Source organism: Podarcis filfolensis (genome assembly GCF_964270895.1).
Source record: "Podarcis filfolensis genome assembly, chromosome: 2".
Lineage (NCBI taxonomy): Eukaryota > Metazoa > Chordata > Lepidosauria > Squamata > Lacertidae > Podarcis > Podarcis filfolensis.
The window spans coordinates 43342309-43361392 of record NC_139605.1 but is presented as its reverse complement, the minus strand read 5'-3'; the positions used below and the strand labels follow the sequence as shown (position 1 = coordinate 43361392).

At 41.5% G+C, this 19084-nt stretch overlaps 1 protein-coding gene across 2 annotated transcripts in view; it reads left to right on the top strand.

The window, feature by feature from the left end:
- Positions 1 to 18749, top strand: part of CACNA2D3 (calcium voltage-gated channel auxiliary subunit alpha2delta 3) — a 488574-nt gene extending 469825 nt beyond the window's left edge. For both annotated transcript variants that reach the window (XM_083602945.1, XM_083602944.1), the window contains 3 exons: positions 16757 to 16872; positions 17651 to 17730; positions 18306 to 18749. In XM_083602945.1, the coding sequence (XP_083459071.1) occupies positions 16757 to 16872; positions 17651 to 17730; positions 18306 to 18398 (289 nt within the window). In that variant the 3' untranslated portion in view covers positions 18399 to 18749. The remainder of the gene's footprint in view (positions 1 to 16756; positions 16873 to 17650; positions 17731 to 18305) is intronic.
- The last annotated feature ends 335 nt before the right edge of the window (positions 18750 to 19084 follow it).

Genomic DNA, 19084 nt, shown 5'->3' with positions numbered 1-19084 from the left:
GTAAGCTATTCTAAGCCCTGACTACGTTCAGATGATAAGTTAAGAACTTGCTTTTTATACAGGCCACCAGCATAGACAGGGTACATCTAGTTGTTTACAGCTCTAAGTAACAGTACAACTCTGCAAAACATCTCCTGGCCAAAACTGGTTCTGTGTCCAGACCTTGAGAGCCTGGTGTGGCATGACAGTGATTTTTGGTGCTTGGAATGGCTCTGTTGGTCCACTATTTTCCAGTACGAACTTTGGGTAATACCCAACATTATATGGGAATATTTCCTCTTTCTCTTTTTCCTTCTCCTCCTCCCCCAGCCTTCTTCTAAAGCAGATTTGATGTGTGTGAGAGAGAGGCTGTCAGTGGGAAAGAAAAATAAAGGGTAGGGATGGGCAAATCTGTCTGTTTTCTGTTCTTAAGTTCAGTTCACTACTTTTCTGCATCACTTTGCTATTTTTTTTAATGCTCTCACAAAAATCATCAGTATTTTAGTGAGCATTTCCCCTAATATATACATTTTAATGCAATTTTGCCTCATTTACTAGAAGCCGTTTCACCTAATGCAATGCATTTTTATGTTATTTTCGCTAATGTATGCACTTTTGTGACAGTTTCCCCTAAAATAGGCAACTTTGTACACTATTTTTAGTTGGAGAATTGTATTGCAAAATTTGGAGAAGTGTGAATTTTGGAGGGTAGCTGCATTTCAGTTTGTGCATTGTTTCAGAAAGTGCAAATTTGCTGGGTTCATGTTAAAATGTGATCTAAATCAAAATTCTCTCCCATTTATTTTATTTATTTATTTATCTGTAAAATTTGCACACCACCTTTCATCCAAAGATCTCAAGGTTCACAGCATAAAAATTAATCTCCTATCACTAGGAATAGGAAGTCCAATTCTGCTGCGGTATCTGCTTCCCTGGCAGATGGGTGTAACTGGATATCATCATTGTACTTTGTTATTAACTCATTTTTAGTTCAGAGAACAGTTGTTTGGAAGCTATGACAGAGGGGGAGATTCATATTCCCCACCAGGAAAAAAAATATTTTAGAATGTTGATCTCATAATGTATAAGTTGCAATCACTGAATAATATATCCAAGGAGTTTCTGCAAGATGCTAGAAATGTGTGATAGCAAAGGGTTTTCTCTGGATATTTTAACACTCACCAAGGATGGGAATTAATAAATATTTTGCACCTTATAAAAATGCACAGCTTTAATATAGGTGAAATGAAACATGTTTCCCATCATCTTTTAAACTTGTTTGATTTGGGCACTTCGAAAGCATTCTATACAGTATCTCTCTTATCTTAAAGCATATTTATGATCTTCAATTTCAAGTGTGCAACAGAACATCTCAATGTCAAGAAGACATCTGCTTGTCACTTTTTCATCTGAGACTGCCCGATGAGTTGTCAAAACTGTACAAATCTATGTGTTGGCTCTGATCCTCCTTTTATCTGTTTACTTTGGAAAGGTTTCATCAATGCTGGAGACTTAAATGAGCTTTGCAGATCAAAGGAGGCCCAAAAAAACTCTTGAATGCATTTGTACTTAATATATAAATAAGAATTTGAAACATGACAGATTCTTTAAAGGAGCGTTTTGTAAACTTACAAAAAAAACCTTTTCTAATTTGTTTTGGGGTGGGGAAATGAAAGTTTTTCTTAATAGCTATAACTCTTTGTATTAAAAACCATTTCAAGTCCTTTCAGCCAGCCACCTCTCAGCATAACATAGTGTTGCATGCCACCCCAATCTCTGAGTGGCATGAGATTCCAGGGATTCTGGGCACTTACCTTTACAACTCACCCACCCCCAGACTTATAACAACAGCAATGTCTAGTTTGAAATGCTCATACAGTGATATAAAGGCAAATATTTGTTATTACAGTTTAGGAACCTGTTTCATGCCTGGTCTGACCTTCTGTTCATCTCACCCATTATTGTCCACTCTGTCTTTCACATCACCTTCTTGCTGATTATTTAAACTGGAAAGCTACATGCCCCACCCACCTAAAATAAAATAAATGATCACTGTGCTTTTCCATTCAAGCCAATTCTTTTTCATGCAGATTAGTCAATGTGGGTTGAATGCAGACATATAGCCATGTTCAGAGTCAGCACAGGTGTCATCACTTTCAATGAGCCTGCTCTAAGCATGACAGGTAAAATGGGATCCATTGTCTATGAGTGGGAGCCAACGTTAGTCCTACTCCGAGTAGACCTATTGAAGTTACTGCACATGACTAACTTTGGCACCTTAATTTGAATGGATCTGCTTTGAGTAGAACTTGGCACTTACCTTGCAGAAACCCACTCTTTACCGTTAAATCAGAGCAAACAGCAACCTGCAGAAAACCTGAATTGCTGTTTGCTCCAATTCAGCAGTAAAGATAAGGTTTTCCTGGGGAAACCAGCAGGGGGAGAAAGAGAAGCACTCAGACACGGACCAGGAAAACGAGCTGTTCCTAGATAGCATGGGGCAAAAGGTAAGGGTGAATGAGCCCTAAGCCATACTGATTTTATGAGAACTTAGTAAATAAGCATCCTTAGGATTGCAGCCAAATACTTATGAGGAGTTGATCACCAACCGCTAGACCATTCCAACATCTTAGATTCCATTGCATGAACATTATGTCAGTATATTTGAGTAGGATTGGCTTGCCAATTTAATGTTAACAGTGGAAGAGAGAACCTGTTGAAGGTATAAACTGTGTCAACATTTCCACATCTGAAGAAGTGTGCATGCACACGAAGTCTGCTGTGGTATCTGAAGAAGTGTGCATGCACACGAAAGCTCATACCAAGAACTAACTTAGTTGGTCTTTAAGGTGCTACTGGAAGGAAATTTTTTTTTTGTTTTAACATTTCCACAGTTTCCTTTCTGTGGGGAGGAATCTGTGAAGAATAATAATAATAATAATAATAATAATAATAATAATAATAATAATTTATTTATTTATACCCCCACCCATCTGACTGGGTATCCCCAGCCACTCTGGGCGTCTTCCAACAGAACACTAAAATACAATAACCTATTAAACATTAAAAGCTTCCCTAAACAGGGCTGCCTTCAGATGTCTTCTAAAAGTCTGGTAGTTGTTTTTCTCTTTGACATCTGGTGGGAGGGTGTTCCACAGGGCGGTTGCGACCAGTGGTGTAGCGTGGGTTGTCAGCACCCGGGGCAAGGCAAGTAATTTGCGCCCCCTAACCTGTGGATTTGCGCCCCCTAACCTGTGGATTTGCGCCCCCTAACCCGTGGATTTGCCCTAACCCCAGATGTTGCGCCCGGTGCGGCCCGCCCCCCCTGCACCCCCCACGCTACGCCACTTGCCTGGTTCTCTGTAACTTGGCTTCTGGCAGCGAGGGAACCGCTGCATGTGCATTGCAAAGATTTGCTTTGGCAGGGCGTGTTTCTTCTATCAAACAGGGTTGTTGTTTTTAACTCTGCAATGCTAGTTTCTTTCTGGTGATTTTGTGCCTTCATAGAATGTGCAAAGACAGACCTTTACCTAGGAGACGTTATCATCTCCGCCTTCTCCAACCTTGTCATTTGTGAACTTCTAGGACCATAAGTGTAGTGACAGGAAGGGCTGTGTGCAGACTTCCTAGATGAACCCAGATTGAATTGCGTCCAAGCCCAAATGAATTTGGACCCAGCTTGTACCTGGGCTTGACCAACACCAGCCCCCCACTTCCTCCTGCCTTCCCTAAGCAACTTTTATTTACGAAAGGGACAGGGTGACCAGTGGCAAGTGTGGTTCTCTGGTGGAGCCAGGACAGTCTGGGCCAGGGTAAAGTATTATGAATCAGGAAGCCTGAGAAACTACAAATCGCAGGAAATGGCTGTGCTGACCTAGAGCATGCTCAGTAACATCTGGCCCAGTGAAGAAGAAACCTGGATGGCTTCTCTTGGCTACAGGGAGCCCTTTCTACAACCAGTCCCCCCAAGTCTTCACAAGGTCCTCTTTGACTGAAAGGGTGGCAGGGAGTACTGGAGACAATTTTCCATGTTTGGTTTTTCCGAGCTTTCTCAAAAATGGCTTGGAAAGACCCAAAGTTTTTCCAAGGAGATTATGAAAAAGCTTGGAAAAACTGAATGCTTTCTGAAGCTAGCAGAGGGGAGCTCACCCATGACTAGACCTTTTCTTCCCCCATCCACAATCTGGGACTGACTATATTTCTTCTTGTAAAATACTAATAACAAGGCATTGCTGAAAAGTCCAAGGAATGACTTTCCATTTGTAACATACCGCAGAAAAAGTTAAACCTAATGATTATAGTTTACATAGGGAGGGGATCATTTTAAACACAAGGAGACTTTTATTGTCATAATATTTTCAGCTAAGTCACTAGAAATATATGGGAGGAATTGTTTGTGTTAAGAAAATTGATTAAAACTGGAATAGAAATACATTTCAGCCAACTTTAAAAAGTTAGATATTCCTGTGAATCGGCCCTTATTTAGGTAAGGATTTGTTTTAGTGAATAATAAATCTTTGCAGTTGATTAGCAATGTTTGATTGATGAAAAGCAAGAATGCAGCATTCTCTGCCATCTGCAGTGACCTTGGTGCTGCATGTCAGAGAATGTGAGGTTTAAGTAATCATAGAATATACCTTCAGCACCGGGAAAAACTCAAAAGTGGTTCACAAGTCAGAGGAAATGTTTTTATTGCATACACAGCACCAAACAATATATTAATGTGGCTGTGGAAAATAAAATTTATTCACTGTTTTGTTCTGCTGTTTTATTAGTGTTCCAACTTACTTGAAAAAGTGCCTTTCCTGTAGTTTATGACAGAGACAGAGGCCCTTCTCATAGAAACACCATTGTGGATGGTAAAGGAGATTGTGAATGCAAGAGGAAGCTTTCTTAGTTGTGGCACCCCATTCCTGGAACTCCCTCCTGGGGAGATCAGGGAGGATGAGGTAGCATTCTTGTTCCTCCAGGCCTTTGCAAGTGGTTAGGTATATTTTTGTACTATAGGTTTTATAACTTCCATTTTAATTATTGGATGTGGTTGACTGGATTTTATGTTGTTAGTTGCCTTAGGCACCCTTTGGAGAAGATGGGTGGGCTATTGTTGTTGTTGCTGCTGCTACTGTTATTTACATACTGCTTAATGCCCAGATAGGCTTTTAAGCAGTTTACATAGTAAAACACCAGTTTCAGAAACATTAAAATATAAACATCCACCATTAAAATGCACAATACAACAATCCTATTGAAGCATTACTGCTGTTGAAACAGGAGATTCAGTTTGAAAGATTAAGGGATATAAATTTAATGAATAATAAACAAATGATAACTCTTATTTCCTGCGTAGAATAGGAGTTGTTACACTAAATTATACAGGGAGATTAAAACTAATTCCCTGAGCTGTGTGGAGATAAACTTTCGAACCAAAGCAATGTTTCAAGATGAAGCTGGAAAGCTAAGAGTTTTGGAATGACGCAGTTAAAAATGCCGTCGCCATTTTGGGAGGCATTGTTGGAGCTCTTGGGTCTCGGAGGAGAAAGAGAGAAATAGAGTTGTTTACATATCGTGGATCAACTCCTCGGTGGGACTTAAGAGCGACAAATGCCAAATTCATGATGGAAAGAGCGATGCTATCTACGAAGGAGAAATATGGAAACCATCTGGACTTAGTGGAGGAACGGGAAATCCACACAGGATTATTATTTTGCTTATCGGCTTAAGGAGACTAACAGAAGAGATCGTAAAGGAAAAATAGAAATTATATGAACAAGATATGATGTGGAATGGGACTGATTTGGACATTAACGCAGTAATAAGAAGATGATTTGAATCCCCCTTTGGATCTTAAAGTATGGGTTCCCCCAACAAAAATTAACATTTGGCTTTGTAATTTGGAATTATGTGATGTGATTTAATTTGATGTGATTGGCCAGTTAATAAAAATTATTTTTTTTAAAAAAATAAAACTAATTCCCTGAGTCCAAGGTTCTTTCCCCACCGTCCATGTGTGATTTAGAACTGAAGGGCGGTATAGAAGCAAGCTTATTACTCTTTGACCATGAACATATTGTTGGGGGTAGGGGATTCCCACACAAACCTTGAGCCCCTGTCAGTAGAGCACATGGAAAATGTTCAGCCCATGTCGGTTTGTTGTGTCTGTTGTTGTTGTTGTTGCTGTTGACGGGGAGGGGGAGAGTGCAGCAGGAGATGTTTCTGATCACCAGTTATTTGGGGTCAGAAGCTGAGCATTTGCACAATGGCAAAGAACCTCTCCTACTCTGCCAACTTTCCCATCTCCAGTGCTCCTCCTTTAGGTGCTGCATTGGAGGGATGCATGTGAAGATCTGCTTTCCTGTATTATCCTGGAAAAGGAAAGGCAAAGTGTGGGATCTTATAGGAGCAATTCCTGTTATAATCTGGAATGCTTCAGTCCTGCTCTCTGCACACTATAATATAAAACTTCAGACAGTTTAGCAATCATTTTTCAAGAGAAACAGTGGGCCCCATATCACTGGAGGGGGTGTGTTCAGTTGTTCTCTCTATGTGTAGGCTCTGCAGGGAAGAATGACATGGAACTGCACTCAGTGGCTGCACCCTTACATTGTCACACCTTGGTGGCCTGCCTTCTCACATCCATGTGTTCAGCACCACACCACATATAGCTTACCTTGTTGGCACACTGCACAGTCAGGAAACCCAATCACATAGGGTGCCCAATCCAACATAATACCTATGCAACTACAGCATACATTGCAGGTGTTTCATTGGATGTGCTGCGAGCAGGGTGGACTTCAGAAGCAGGGCCAATAAACATAGTTCACACAACTTGCACATGGTGGGGATGACTGAATGGACCTAGATGCACAAATGCTTCAGACAATGTCTGACCTAAAGATTTATCTTTTCATGTATCTAAATCTAAGGTTCACTGAGCCATAGCTACTGGAATACATATTATTATTTTAAATTGTCCCAAAATGTTCCATTCTCTATTTCATCTACTGTTCAAAATCCTGAGCAGCCTAATTTATGACGGCAATATAGATGTTACACTCATTCATGGTTTCTTTTCTTTTTAAAAAATGGATATGAGAGAAATGTGAGTTAGAAGTATAGCCAGCAGCCTGGAAAACACATTACAGGACTTGGAAACCAGAACAACAGATATCTGCATGTTGAACAGTTGAAGTTTGTTCCACTCCATTAGGGTTTGGTTTATGCAACTGACAATTATGTGAGTAACAGATATTTGAGTATAGGCTGTACATCATTTTCCATTTACGACATCCTGATGTGTGTGTGTGTGTGCATGCGTGTTTTCTTTTTTAAACTTAAACCAACAATAGGAAAAATCAAAATGTGACAGCTATGAAATGAGATCCCATAGTAACCACTAAAGAATGCAAGCTAAAATAGAATGCCTGAAAGTTAGCTGCCTATCTTGGCCCCCGTAGGAAAAGGCCTTTGTTTTAACAGGTGCCCAGCACCTATAGCACCTAAGGAAGTCAATGAGCCCTGCAGTTTCTCAGCCACTGTGGCCATCTAGAAGCCTTCTTTGGGCTACCCACAAGGCCTACAGTCCCTATTGGGCTTTTGTTTTTTTTTTTAATAACAGACTAGGCCTTCCTATCCCCACAGCAGTGTGATCGCACACATTTTGAAACACACATATCCCTTGGATTCATGATATTGGCTGACTGGTTCTTCGGATCCTGATCCTCTGAAAATGTACTCATGCCCTGGGGGTAAAAAGCTTCATTGTTGATTTTGCAGGTTTAAATTGTTTAATCGGGATTGAAGTGATATTCTTGATGCCCCTGCCATTTTTTCCAACTGAAGTCACAATCCAAAAATCTGTGCAACTGACTTGGCATACATAGCAAGAGGCCTTCAGGTGTCCCTGAAATAAACAGGCCCTTCACACGTCTACACATGTTTGGTCATAATGCCTGGCTTATTGATAATCATAAACCTAAAATGTTTTCTGACTGCTGTTGCATGATTGTGCTGTATTTCCTGTGTGATATGTCATCCTGGCCTAAAGGGTACATATCATGGGTAGGCAAACTAAGACCCGGGGGCCGGATCCAGCCCATTCACCGTTGGACGCGGATGGTCCAGGAATCAGCGTGTTTTACAGGAGTAGAATGTGTGCTTTTATTTAAAATGCATCTTTGGGTTATTTGTGGGGCACAGGAATTTGTTCATTTCCCCCCAAATAATATAGTCTGGCCCCCCACAAAGTCTCAGGGACAGTAGACTGGCCCCCTGCTGAAAAAGTTTGCTGATCCCTGGATATGATGGGGGATTCTGGTGCTTTGCAAGAGCAGGGAAGGCCTTGCTTTGCCGTCTTTAGCTGTGGCAAGAGTGACTGTTACTGCTGAGAAGGGTCTTTCTCAAATACGACCTCGTCATGGCGCGTGCGAGAAGGTTTCTTCCCTTGCTTGTGCTGCAGAAGCAGTGGCGCCATGAGTGTCAAGACTCAGAGGCCCTCTCTTTCCCTCTGGGCAGCCTACCTTGGCTCTGGTGCCTCTCCTTTGTCAAGGCTTGTTCTTCGGGTACTGCATACCCCTCCTTTGGCTCTCTGCAGTCCAAGGGCCCTCCATCTCCCTCAGCCTGCCATAGTGAAAGGCACCCGCACAAGTTCACTTCTAAATATAAAGGCCGCATTTGTGGTCTGTGGGTATGTGTGTCCCAAAAAAGGGGGGATTGTCCAATTAGAGAAAAGGCTCACATGACCAAGGGCGTATCAAAATGCACAGCTATTCAACTATTTCCATAATAAACTCTTCAGCAAAACCAGTTGTTGGCCAGGTTTTTTTTTTATGCTTTAAAAGTATGGTTCTCTTTATGCCCTCCCTCATCACCTCTCTGCACATCAAATGATCAGACTGAGGACCAGCAAGGGGAGGCTTTGCCTCCTGATCAGGGTGCTGGGCTCCATATGCCCCAGCAATGTGTCTCTATTATTATTATTATTATTATTATTATTATTATTATTATTACTATTACTATTATTATTAATACACTGCCCATCTGGCTGGGTTTCCCCAGGCACTCTGGGCGGCTCCCAAGAGAATATTAAAAACACGATAAAACATCAAACATTTAAACTTTAAACTTCCCTAAACTTTAAATTTGTTTTCTTTTTGCCACCACTACCACAAAAATCAGTGGCCTCTTGGAGTGGTTCTCCACTGGGAGAGAGAAGATTAGGGTCCTGAACATAACCCTGTGCTAATGGATGGGCTGCTAGCAATCTAGTATTTGTTTTTCCTTTCTTTTGAGTGATTTATCTCCCCCTTCCTTCCACATTGCTTTTTATGAAGAAAATTGAAGTCTTGAGGCCTTTTTTTGTTTTTAGGAAGTTTTCTGCACAGGAAATACTTTGGTTTAAATTCAGCAGTAGTCTCAAACAAGTGGAGATAATTAAGAAGGCTCTTGAATTATGGCTTCAAAAGAAAAGGTTCCTTGCATGCTGCTGCTATCTATTGTGGCATTACCTTACCTCAAATGGCAGTTGGTGATGATGCTGACGACGACAGTGTTGTAAAATGCAACGGCTCAAATTCTTGATTTACGTCACTTCACTTCAAAAGAGCTCTCTTGTTTAAACATGAAACATTCACCATAAATATTCAACATTAGACCTTCATTTGATTTTTAGACCAGTTGTTGAGCTCAATAAAAGAAACCTTTATCTTCCCCTGAGCTGCAGCTCCCATATCGCTAGTGACATAAATGTCACCTTAGCTCAGCAGGTGGTTCAGAACACACTCTCCCTTGAAATCCTGAGGGTACCTTAAAATCCAAGATTCGAAGAATCCTTTGAAAGCAGAGCACTTTTTAATGCAGGGTTTTGTTTTTTTTGTGTGTGTGTTTATATTAAAAAAGTTCCCTTGCAGCCATTGCAATGAGATCCCTTCTGCTTTTCATTTTTCTGCTGTATTTTTACAAGTTTCACCAAAGTTGCAACTGTATTTGTTGACTGCATAGATCCAATGTAATCCATAGTTAGGTTGCTTGCCTTAGGTTCAAATTAGAGCTTACTGTCAGTGGATTTGGGTGCCACTGTCTCATCTTCGCTTCCACCTGAAAATGGAAACAAAAGATTAGAGAATAACTTTACCTGCCCTAAAAATCAAAGAATTGAGGATAGGCCATAAGTATAAACCTTTCTAAATGATTTGAAAAGACTGGTTTCCCCACAACCTAGTTTTAGTCTAATTTAGTTCATGCTGCAGCCACAAAAATGCATTTTTCTTTTTAAACCAGCTTGAACAAGGGTTATGGCTTTGGGAGACCACCAGGCGCCATCGCTTCTCCAATCCCTTTCCCTTAATAGTAGGTTTCTTTGTAGGCATCTGTAGATTGCTCAGAGCACCTTCCAGGTGTTAGCCAAAACCACTATGCAGGTAGGGCATTAAGAAGAATGATTGTGGCCTATATTTCTCTTCCCCTTTGCCTCTGCTTTATCGCCTAAGGAGTGCTGTTACGAGGGCACAGTGAGAAGGCACTACCCATGCATTGAGTGTAATTTACAAGCCATAAGAAGGCTCATATACCTTTAAGTGCTGCATAGAAAGCAGAATTTCATCAGGTGCAGCTTGATGGTTCAGAGTGCCTTCCATCAACTTAGGCACTATCTGGACAGGGATGACTTGGCTACAGTAATATATCTTCTGGTAACCTAATGAATGGATTGGACTCTTGTGATGCACTGTACATGGGGCTGCCTTTGAAAATGATTTAGAGGCTTCAATTAATGCAGAATGCAGCTGCCTGACGATCAACAGGTTAAAGTTAAGCAATCGTATAACACCAATTCTATTACAATTCAAAGTGCTGGTTTTGACCTTTGAACCTGTTTATGGCTCAGGACCCCGTTACCTTCTGGAATGCCTCTTAGCTCTTCTTCTGAGGCCTGTCTCCAAGTTCCACCGCTGAGGCAGTCTTGGAGGGTAGCGACGAGGGCCTTTTCAGTGGTGGCTCGTGTTATGTGGAATGCTTTCCCCTGCGAGGTCTGCCTGACACATTCAGTGCCTTTGTTTTGGTGCCAACTCCTCCCCACCCAGACTTTTGATAGATGTTGTTTTGTTATTAGTGTGCTGCTAAGCTCGCTATGGCTGTTGTGGGAGTTGTTTCACTTTGTTTTTATGGCATAATGGGTGGGATTCGCTTAATGTGCCTGTCAGCACAAGCAATGGAGCTTTCCACCTCTCTTCCCCCTGCGCCCTCCCCACACTCCCAAAGTTGGCTAAGGGTGTTAGAATAACCCCCCACAGCAGTGCCGAGAGGAGGAGAAGAGAGGATCATTCCATCTGGCTGGCTTCAGAGCTTGCACTAATGATGTGTGTGTTGTAAGTCACTTGGAGACATTTGGGTAATAACCAACTAGCTGCTACTACAGTGGTACCTCGGGTTAAGTACTTAATTCGTTCCGGAGGTCCATTCTTAACCTGAATCTGTTCTTAACCTGAAGCACCACTTTAGCTAATGGGGCCTCCCGCTGCTGCCGCACCGCCGGAGCACAATTTCTGTTCTCATCCTGAAGCAAAGTTCTTAACCTGAAGCACTATTTCTGGGTTAGCGGAGTCTGTAACCTGAAGCGTATGTAACCTGAAGCGTTTGTAACCCAAGGTACCACTGTACTACAATTCCACCACAATGGTGCAGCGATGCAGAAAGCCACACTAGAAAAAACTATTTCATTTCACATGGCTCTGGACTCTTTTAAGGACCCAGCCTTGGTTGCCATGAGTGTTGTCATTGAGGAGTCCAGTCATGCCCAGAAGCTAGAACTCCCAGTTCCAGTCTGTGGGTTTCACCCTTTATAGTAAAAACATGCGTTTGAGAACTTGCCTGAATTGCATCAGAAAGCATACCATGTGGCATATCTCAGTAATTTTTTCCCAGGCATCATAACTGTTTGAAGTCAATCTACTGAATGGGAAACCCATTGCATATTTGTGAATAATGTGACCTGCTGTTCTACCGAGCAGAAAGGCAGCATAAATTCCTCTGATGAATTGCACATCAGAGATTAGAGACAGAGCACTACTCCAGCCACGTCTTTCATCCTCATCTGACAGTGACAACCTAATCCTTTGCTTATGACCCAGCGTGGAACTGCCTGGGCGTTTATACAAATTCACCATTGCAGCTTTGTGTCGAGATTAGGCTCTGGGAATGGGGAAGCAGCCAATACTTTGTTAAATTATGCACACATGAAAACTTTGTGATAAGAGCGACTTGAGGAAATCCAAAAAGTTTTATCTGCAGTTTCTACAGACAGCACGTGGTCTGTGTGTGGTCTATTTATTGTACACAGACAGCTTTGCCATAGTAGGATGGGGTAGCCCTGAAAGGACTTGAAAATGGTTCAGCTCTGATGCTAATGACCTGCCAGCCCAGTTCTAGAAATCCGATCCATTCTAGTCCATGGAGTGCTAACTGGGGTCAGCTGGAGCCAATGAAGGTTACCTGATCTCCAGAGGTATAATGTTTGAAGCTTGAATAGCAGTATGGGAAGATTTATTTTAGTGAAACATACGAGAGGTCGGAAGAGGTGAGATGTTGTTTTTGTGATGACGATGCTTATTATCTGTTTCTAAATGTACCTTGAAGCTGGACTGGTTTCTTTGGCTCTCTCTGGGATGGTTTCTTCTTCATAGTGTGTTGTCAGCTGAATTGAAACTTGCTGTGAATCAGAGGAGTCAGTACTTGAATGTGTTACCTCAATCAGTTCTTGGTGGATTAGGGAGGGGGGAGGCGTTCATGTGGGTCTTTGCATTAAATGCTGTATTGTTCCAAATAGGGAAGTAGCCATTAATTCTTTGGCTGTTGGGTATCTGGCTGGGGAAATACATGAACTGGCAAGATGTTTCGTAGCGAGGTGCCCCATGTTCCTGCTGGTTTCTGTGGTGTTTTTCCCCGCAGTTAAAACTTGCACACATAGGTGCCGATTCAAATATTTGTGAGCTCTCTTTGAAAACCAAGAACTTGCTGAAAGTGGGTTCCTTGCTGTAATTGCCAGAAATCCTTCCCCTTTAACAATAACATCTAATGCACACTTAACTGCCACCTTAAAGCCTGGTTTTTTTATGCTGGTTCTGTGAGGTAGGTGAAGCTCTAGGGAAGGCTTTAATGTTTTCTAGCACGAAAGCTACTACAGTACATCCTCAGCATGCACGATGTGAGACTGTGTGTCAGCCCACCAATGTCTGTCATGTTACATTTCCTCCCATGCTTTGAATGTCCTCTGGCAGCATTTCCATGCGTGGGGCAGTCTGCACAATACCGTACTGTAGTCAGACCTCAACATGGCAGCCCTTCCCACACCAAACCCTCTTTAAAAAAAAATCCCATGAGCGATTCAAGGCAAACAGCAATTGTGTCAACACTACAGAGTATCTCCTTTCAGGCTTCTCCTAAGCTAATTTTGCACATACAATCCCTATATAATATTGCACAACATGTAGGATTTGGGTTGTTTCAGTTCTTGAAATGGATAAACGGGAATTGCATTTTATTCCCCTCAAGACCCGATATATTTATAACTTTCTGAGATAGCACCGTATATAAAAATGTAGCTGTTATTTTCTGTGAAAGAATTTCCCTCCTTTTTCCTTTTTATTGGCCCCTTCTCTCCCACACACAAAGCCACAGATGCTCCGCTGCGGTGATGTCAGCCTCCCTACATGGTCCAGCTGCTTGGAGGTTTCTGTAGAAAGTTCAAACCCTGTGTGTGAGAGATACTGTAAAATGCACATTGTGTTTATCATCACAAAGCTCTCATACTACAGATAGGGGTAAGTGTAACTTTAATGGAGGTTCCGTAGGTTTGAAGAATACCAAGCAGCATTTAATCTTTCTGTTGACGATACTTTAATTGCAGACTTCCCAGTTGTTTCATTCCCAGAATTGGTTCAAAGACGCCGTCCTCCCTTTCACGTCTGCCCCCTCCCCCCATCTTCTGTGATTTTTGGAAAAAGCAGAGCATTTTCTTAGTAAGACAATATGTATTTTAAGTAGAGACGTCTGAGTGGAAATATGCTTTTGTCCACATCTACACATGGTCAAGTCCTCACTTAACTTCAGACATTCCCTGCCAGACCACCAAACTGAAAACATCTATTCTGGATTTGGTGGCAATACATGTCACAGCATGTTATACTGAACTGATGTAAAGATTAGCATAGAGGTTGACCACAGTTACCACTGCGGGGAGATAGGAGAACACTGGGATGCGCCTCTCTTGACAGGGCAAGGATAGACTTTTATAGGAGCCTTTTGAAATCAGATGTAATTTCTAAGCTCCTGGTATTTCTACATCATGCATGAGCAGTTCTTTCAATGTTTAATTCCCCCCCCCCCCCCCGGCACATACTGTTATCTGTGGATTAATTTAAAATACTTTGTTGACTTACATTTTTAAAAGTTGCATTAGATTCAATCTCTCGAGTAAGACTGTGCGATAATTCAACTCTTCAAGTATAGATAAAAGATTATTGTTCTTGATTAAATGTCTATATAAAAACACTGTGCTGAAAGTGCATTGCTCTACAAATGGGCAACTCACAGGATCCGTACCAGCCACAAAGGAAGTTAAGCAAGGTTGTATCCTAGCTCCCGCACTGTTTAATTTATATATAAATGATATTATCCAGAGTTTAACATCCCCAAAGTATTACGCCCCTAAATGGGCCACAAAAGCCATCTCAATATTATTATACACAGATGATGCGGTACTTCTATCTCAAACAAAAGTGGGCCTAAAAGATTGATGAAGGCATTCTCAGGATACTCCCAAAGAGAACAGCTGGTTGTGAAATACAAGAAAACTAAAGGCATGGTGTTTTCAAGAAACTATAGGGCCCATAGATGGTATATGGATAATCAGTTGATCGAACAAGTCTTTCAATACCTCGGCCTTATTTTTCAGTCATTGGGGTCATGGGGAGCACATCAGAAATATGCAAAGGAAAAAGCATCTCAAATAGCCAAAATTCTGACAGCTTTTTTCGTACAAAAGGTGGCAAGCACATACCATCAGCACTTGAAGTGTTTAAAGCTAAACCCCTAGCAGTGTTATTCTATGGGGCTCAGATTTGGACAGGCGCTCACCTTGGATCTACAGAAGCTGTTCAGTCTAAGTTCCTAAGGCAATTCTTTTCTGTTCCATCCTATGTTCCAAATGCTTCATTGCACTTGGAGGCTAATCTCTCCTCTGTTGAATTATAGATTTGGTGTAGGACATTTAATTACTGGTTTTGGCTAAATTTAAATCCCACTGGTCTACTACCTTTAGTATCGCAAGATTGTCATGAGAGCGCTTGGACTAAAATTGTCAACCAAAAGTTTACTTTTCTGGTTTATCACAACAGTTATTAACACTTTGCTTCAGTAAAACAAATAATCTAATTTGACCATGCCTATATGATATTGAGTGACAGAATAATTTGGCCACGATTAGGAAATTTTGTCCATGGTATGATTATTTTCCATTTTGACACATTGGCACCCTATTTGCAATATTTGCAAAATTTAACAATACCAGAATACAGATGCACTTTCACATAGGCAAGATTGAATATTACACACACATGCACACATACCCTGCCCATCTGGCTGTGTTTCCCCAGCCACTCTGGGTGGCTCCCCACAGAATTAAAAGCACAATAGAACACCAAACATTAAAAACTTCCCTAAACAGGGCTGCCTTCAGATGTCTTCTATAAGTCAGATAGTTGTTTATTTCCTTGACATCTGATGGGAGGGCGTTCCACAGGGCGGGCGCCACTACCATCGGCTATACTTGAGGGTCGATTTCAAAAAATTCAGCTGGAAAAACAGTTATGTCCATGTGGAGATGGCAGTATTGAGTCAGTGGCCCATGTGCTTCTGGCTTGCACTCTTTATACTGTCCATGCTGGGTCACTCAACCATTGCTACTGTGTCCTTTCTTCTAGCAGATCAAGATAATCAGGTGACAGCAAAAACTGCAACAATTTTAGCAGGGGCAATTAGAATAAGATCTGTTATTTGATTATTCATGTAAACCTCCAAAATGTATTTTGTATAGTTAAAATGTACTGAAGATAGAGGTAAAAACTTATTTTATTTTATTGCCATGGCTAGTGGCTGCTGCAAATAAAGATTCTTCTGATCTGACTTTTTTAAAAAAATATTTTCTGCTGTCTTGTAATAATGGTCATAAGTGACACATAAGTGACCTCAGTATTATTTACACTGACTGGCAAAGGCTGTCCAGAGTTGCAGACAGAGGTCAATTTACCTGGAGATGCCAGGGATTGAACCTGTGACCTTTTGCAGGCAAATCAGATGCTCTGCCACTGAGCTTCCAGTGGTGAAGAAAGTCTTAATCTTTATTGGTACCTTAGAAATCAAGGCTGGAAATCTGTGTACAGTGGTACCTCAGGTTACATACGCTTCAGGTTACAGACTCCGCTAACCCAGAAATAGTGCTTCAGGTTAAGGACTTTGCTTCAGGATGAGAACAGAAATCATGCTCTGGTGGCACGGCGGCAGCAGGAGGCCCCATTAGCTAAAGTGGTGCTTCAGGTTAAGAACAGTTTCAGGTTAAGAACAGACCTCCGGAACGAATTAAGTACTTAACCCGAGGTACCACTGTACACACAACTGGTAGTAAGCATTTTTGAACACAGTAGGGCTTACTTCTGAGTAAACCTACATATGCAGGATTGTTTCCTCTGTGATTCTTTGGCTGATATTTGAATTGACTCTATTTTCACAGGTCCTTCGTTATCCAGCAAATTCAAAACAGCAATCTCTTCATGGTGGTAGTAAGTAATGAATGTGACTGCGAGTCTGTTTTGCCAATTACCATGGAACCAATAGAAATAAGGTATATCCTTTTACTTGATGCAGACACGACCTCAGACAAGCAATGCAAATATGAACTTTTTAGTAAAGTGGTAATTGGTTTGCTAATTGACTGCATATAACCTCCCTGCCGCCACACAAATGCAATTCCATCACCAAGAAAGCCAAATCTTGAGCACTTGTGAATTCAACAATAGCAGGTTTGCCACAGCCATAGTCTCTCTGCAGCAGCAGTGGCAAACTTGGGGCTGTGGCTAGTTCTCTTGGTAAGCACTTGCCTCAGTGATGCTCTTGGGAAGACAAACAAGTCCAGAATGCCAAAAAAAAAAAAAAAATGAGAGAGATTATAAAACTATACAGTACCTTTATTTGGTGAATTTATTTTATATTTTCTTTGTAGCAGAAGTGATGAGGTTTCATTTGATAGCATGCTAGATTAGATAATCTATTTTAATAGTAGGGTCCTGGGAAGGGTGGCGAATCTGATAGTCCAGTTGGTTTAACTTATCTGGTTTTTGCTTTGTGGATTTCAGGACACACCTCTGCACCAAACAGGAGTGCCTGCTTGGCCCCAAGACTGTGGGTACCCGGGGCCGTGGGTGCCATGCAACATGTATGGCCCTGGCACTGAAATATGTGGGTGCCTGGGCACCCGGGGCCCCAGGGAGTTGGCACCTGTGGGGAGGTGGTACTGCAAATAGATGTTCCTGTTTTGTGACAGGCATTGGACTAGAGGGGTTTGGGAGTTTCTTTGAGCTTGATAAATCCTGATTTTTAAGGCATATCCTTAACTTCTGAGAACATAATGAATCCCTAAAATGTGAACGCTTAAAATCCCACAAGATTAGAAGACGTCCAGAGTCTTGCCATGGATTTCATCCTGAGGTATGTGTTTTAGTTTACAATGAAAAGGTGTGTTAAGAATGAATGAAAGTGTATTTGTTCCTTTTCTGCATCTCCCACCGCCTTTGTTTTCAGCTAGGGTGCTTCATCGTTATCGCAGACTCGGTATACACAAGACGGACTTTCCCACATTTCTTTCTTAAACAGGGGTGGCTAAGCCCCCATTTAGGGGCCTGATCTGGTTCCCCAAGCAAATTTTTCTCACCCCATCCAATGATTTTGGTGGCAGGGGTCCAAAAAGAAAAGAGTGAGTGTGCTGGGGTGTGCAGAGCCTAACGCCTCGGTGGTTATTCATATTGCTCCCTCCCCCTGTTACCAGATTAGTCATTTGGTGAGCGAAGAGGGGACCGTGAGCTTCCTGTCTTTGCCTGTGGACAGATCTACACCCATGGTTTCTAACATTTAAAAGGGTTAAGGAAAGCTGTAAGGGTCACATTCCACTTAGCTTAGAACGTTAATAATGTGTTATTAAAATGTGTGTGTTGGTAAATATTGGCTTGAACGATTGTAACACTCTGCTTTTCTCCCGCTTCACTTATTGTGGGTTTGTTTTTCAGGAGAATGCCAGAGAATGTGGTGGTGTTTTAGGCCTGAGTGCTAAGCCTGCTCTTCTTGCGCTTCCTCTGCTTCTGGCCGTTTTCTCAAGGTGACACTGACTGAGAAGCAATCACTTGGCATGCTAAACAATACATGGATAAACTGTGAACTGAGAAAAGGTGCAACTTAGAAGACATGAAACTATAGTCAAAACATCAGCATTTCATGATTTTAAATGGTGGGATGATATAAACTCTCCAAATTATGTAAAAAAAGAGAGAGAGAGGGAGAGATTTATCTTTTTTTGGTGCATCATGCAAAGATGGATTTGCCATACAATAGTCACAATTCATCAAGAACAGGACTTCAGTAGATAGAAACAGATGGTCATTATTTTCTGCTTTGTTCCATGGAAAACGGTTTAAAACTGTGTACTTTTTAAATAAAGTATATTAAAATCACAATTTTCTAGCAGGTGTTTGATTTAACCTAGCCATGAAGCAAGCCTCTGTGCAAAAGAATGTATTTTACGCCTCCAAAACATTTTACACGGGTGAAAACAGGGAGACACAGTGAACCTATAAGCTTACTGATAACCCTGAATGTGTGAGACTCCTTTCAGCCTGATTCAGAACTAATTGGGGGAAACAGACTAACCTTTATACACACACACACACACACACACACACACACACACACACACAGTTAATGCTGATTTCTTTTTTTCTTAATTCTAAATCAGACTAGTGAATGTTTGCCCATTTTTAATTTGACAGTGTGTCTGATTTTGACACAGTAC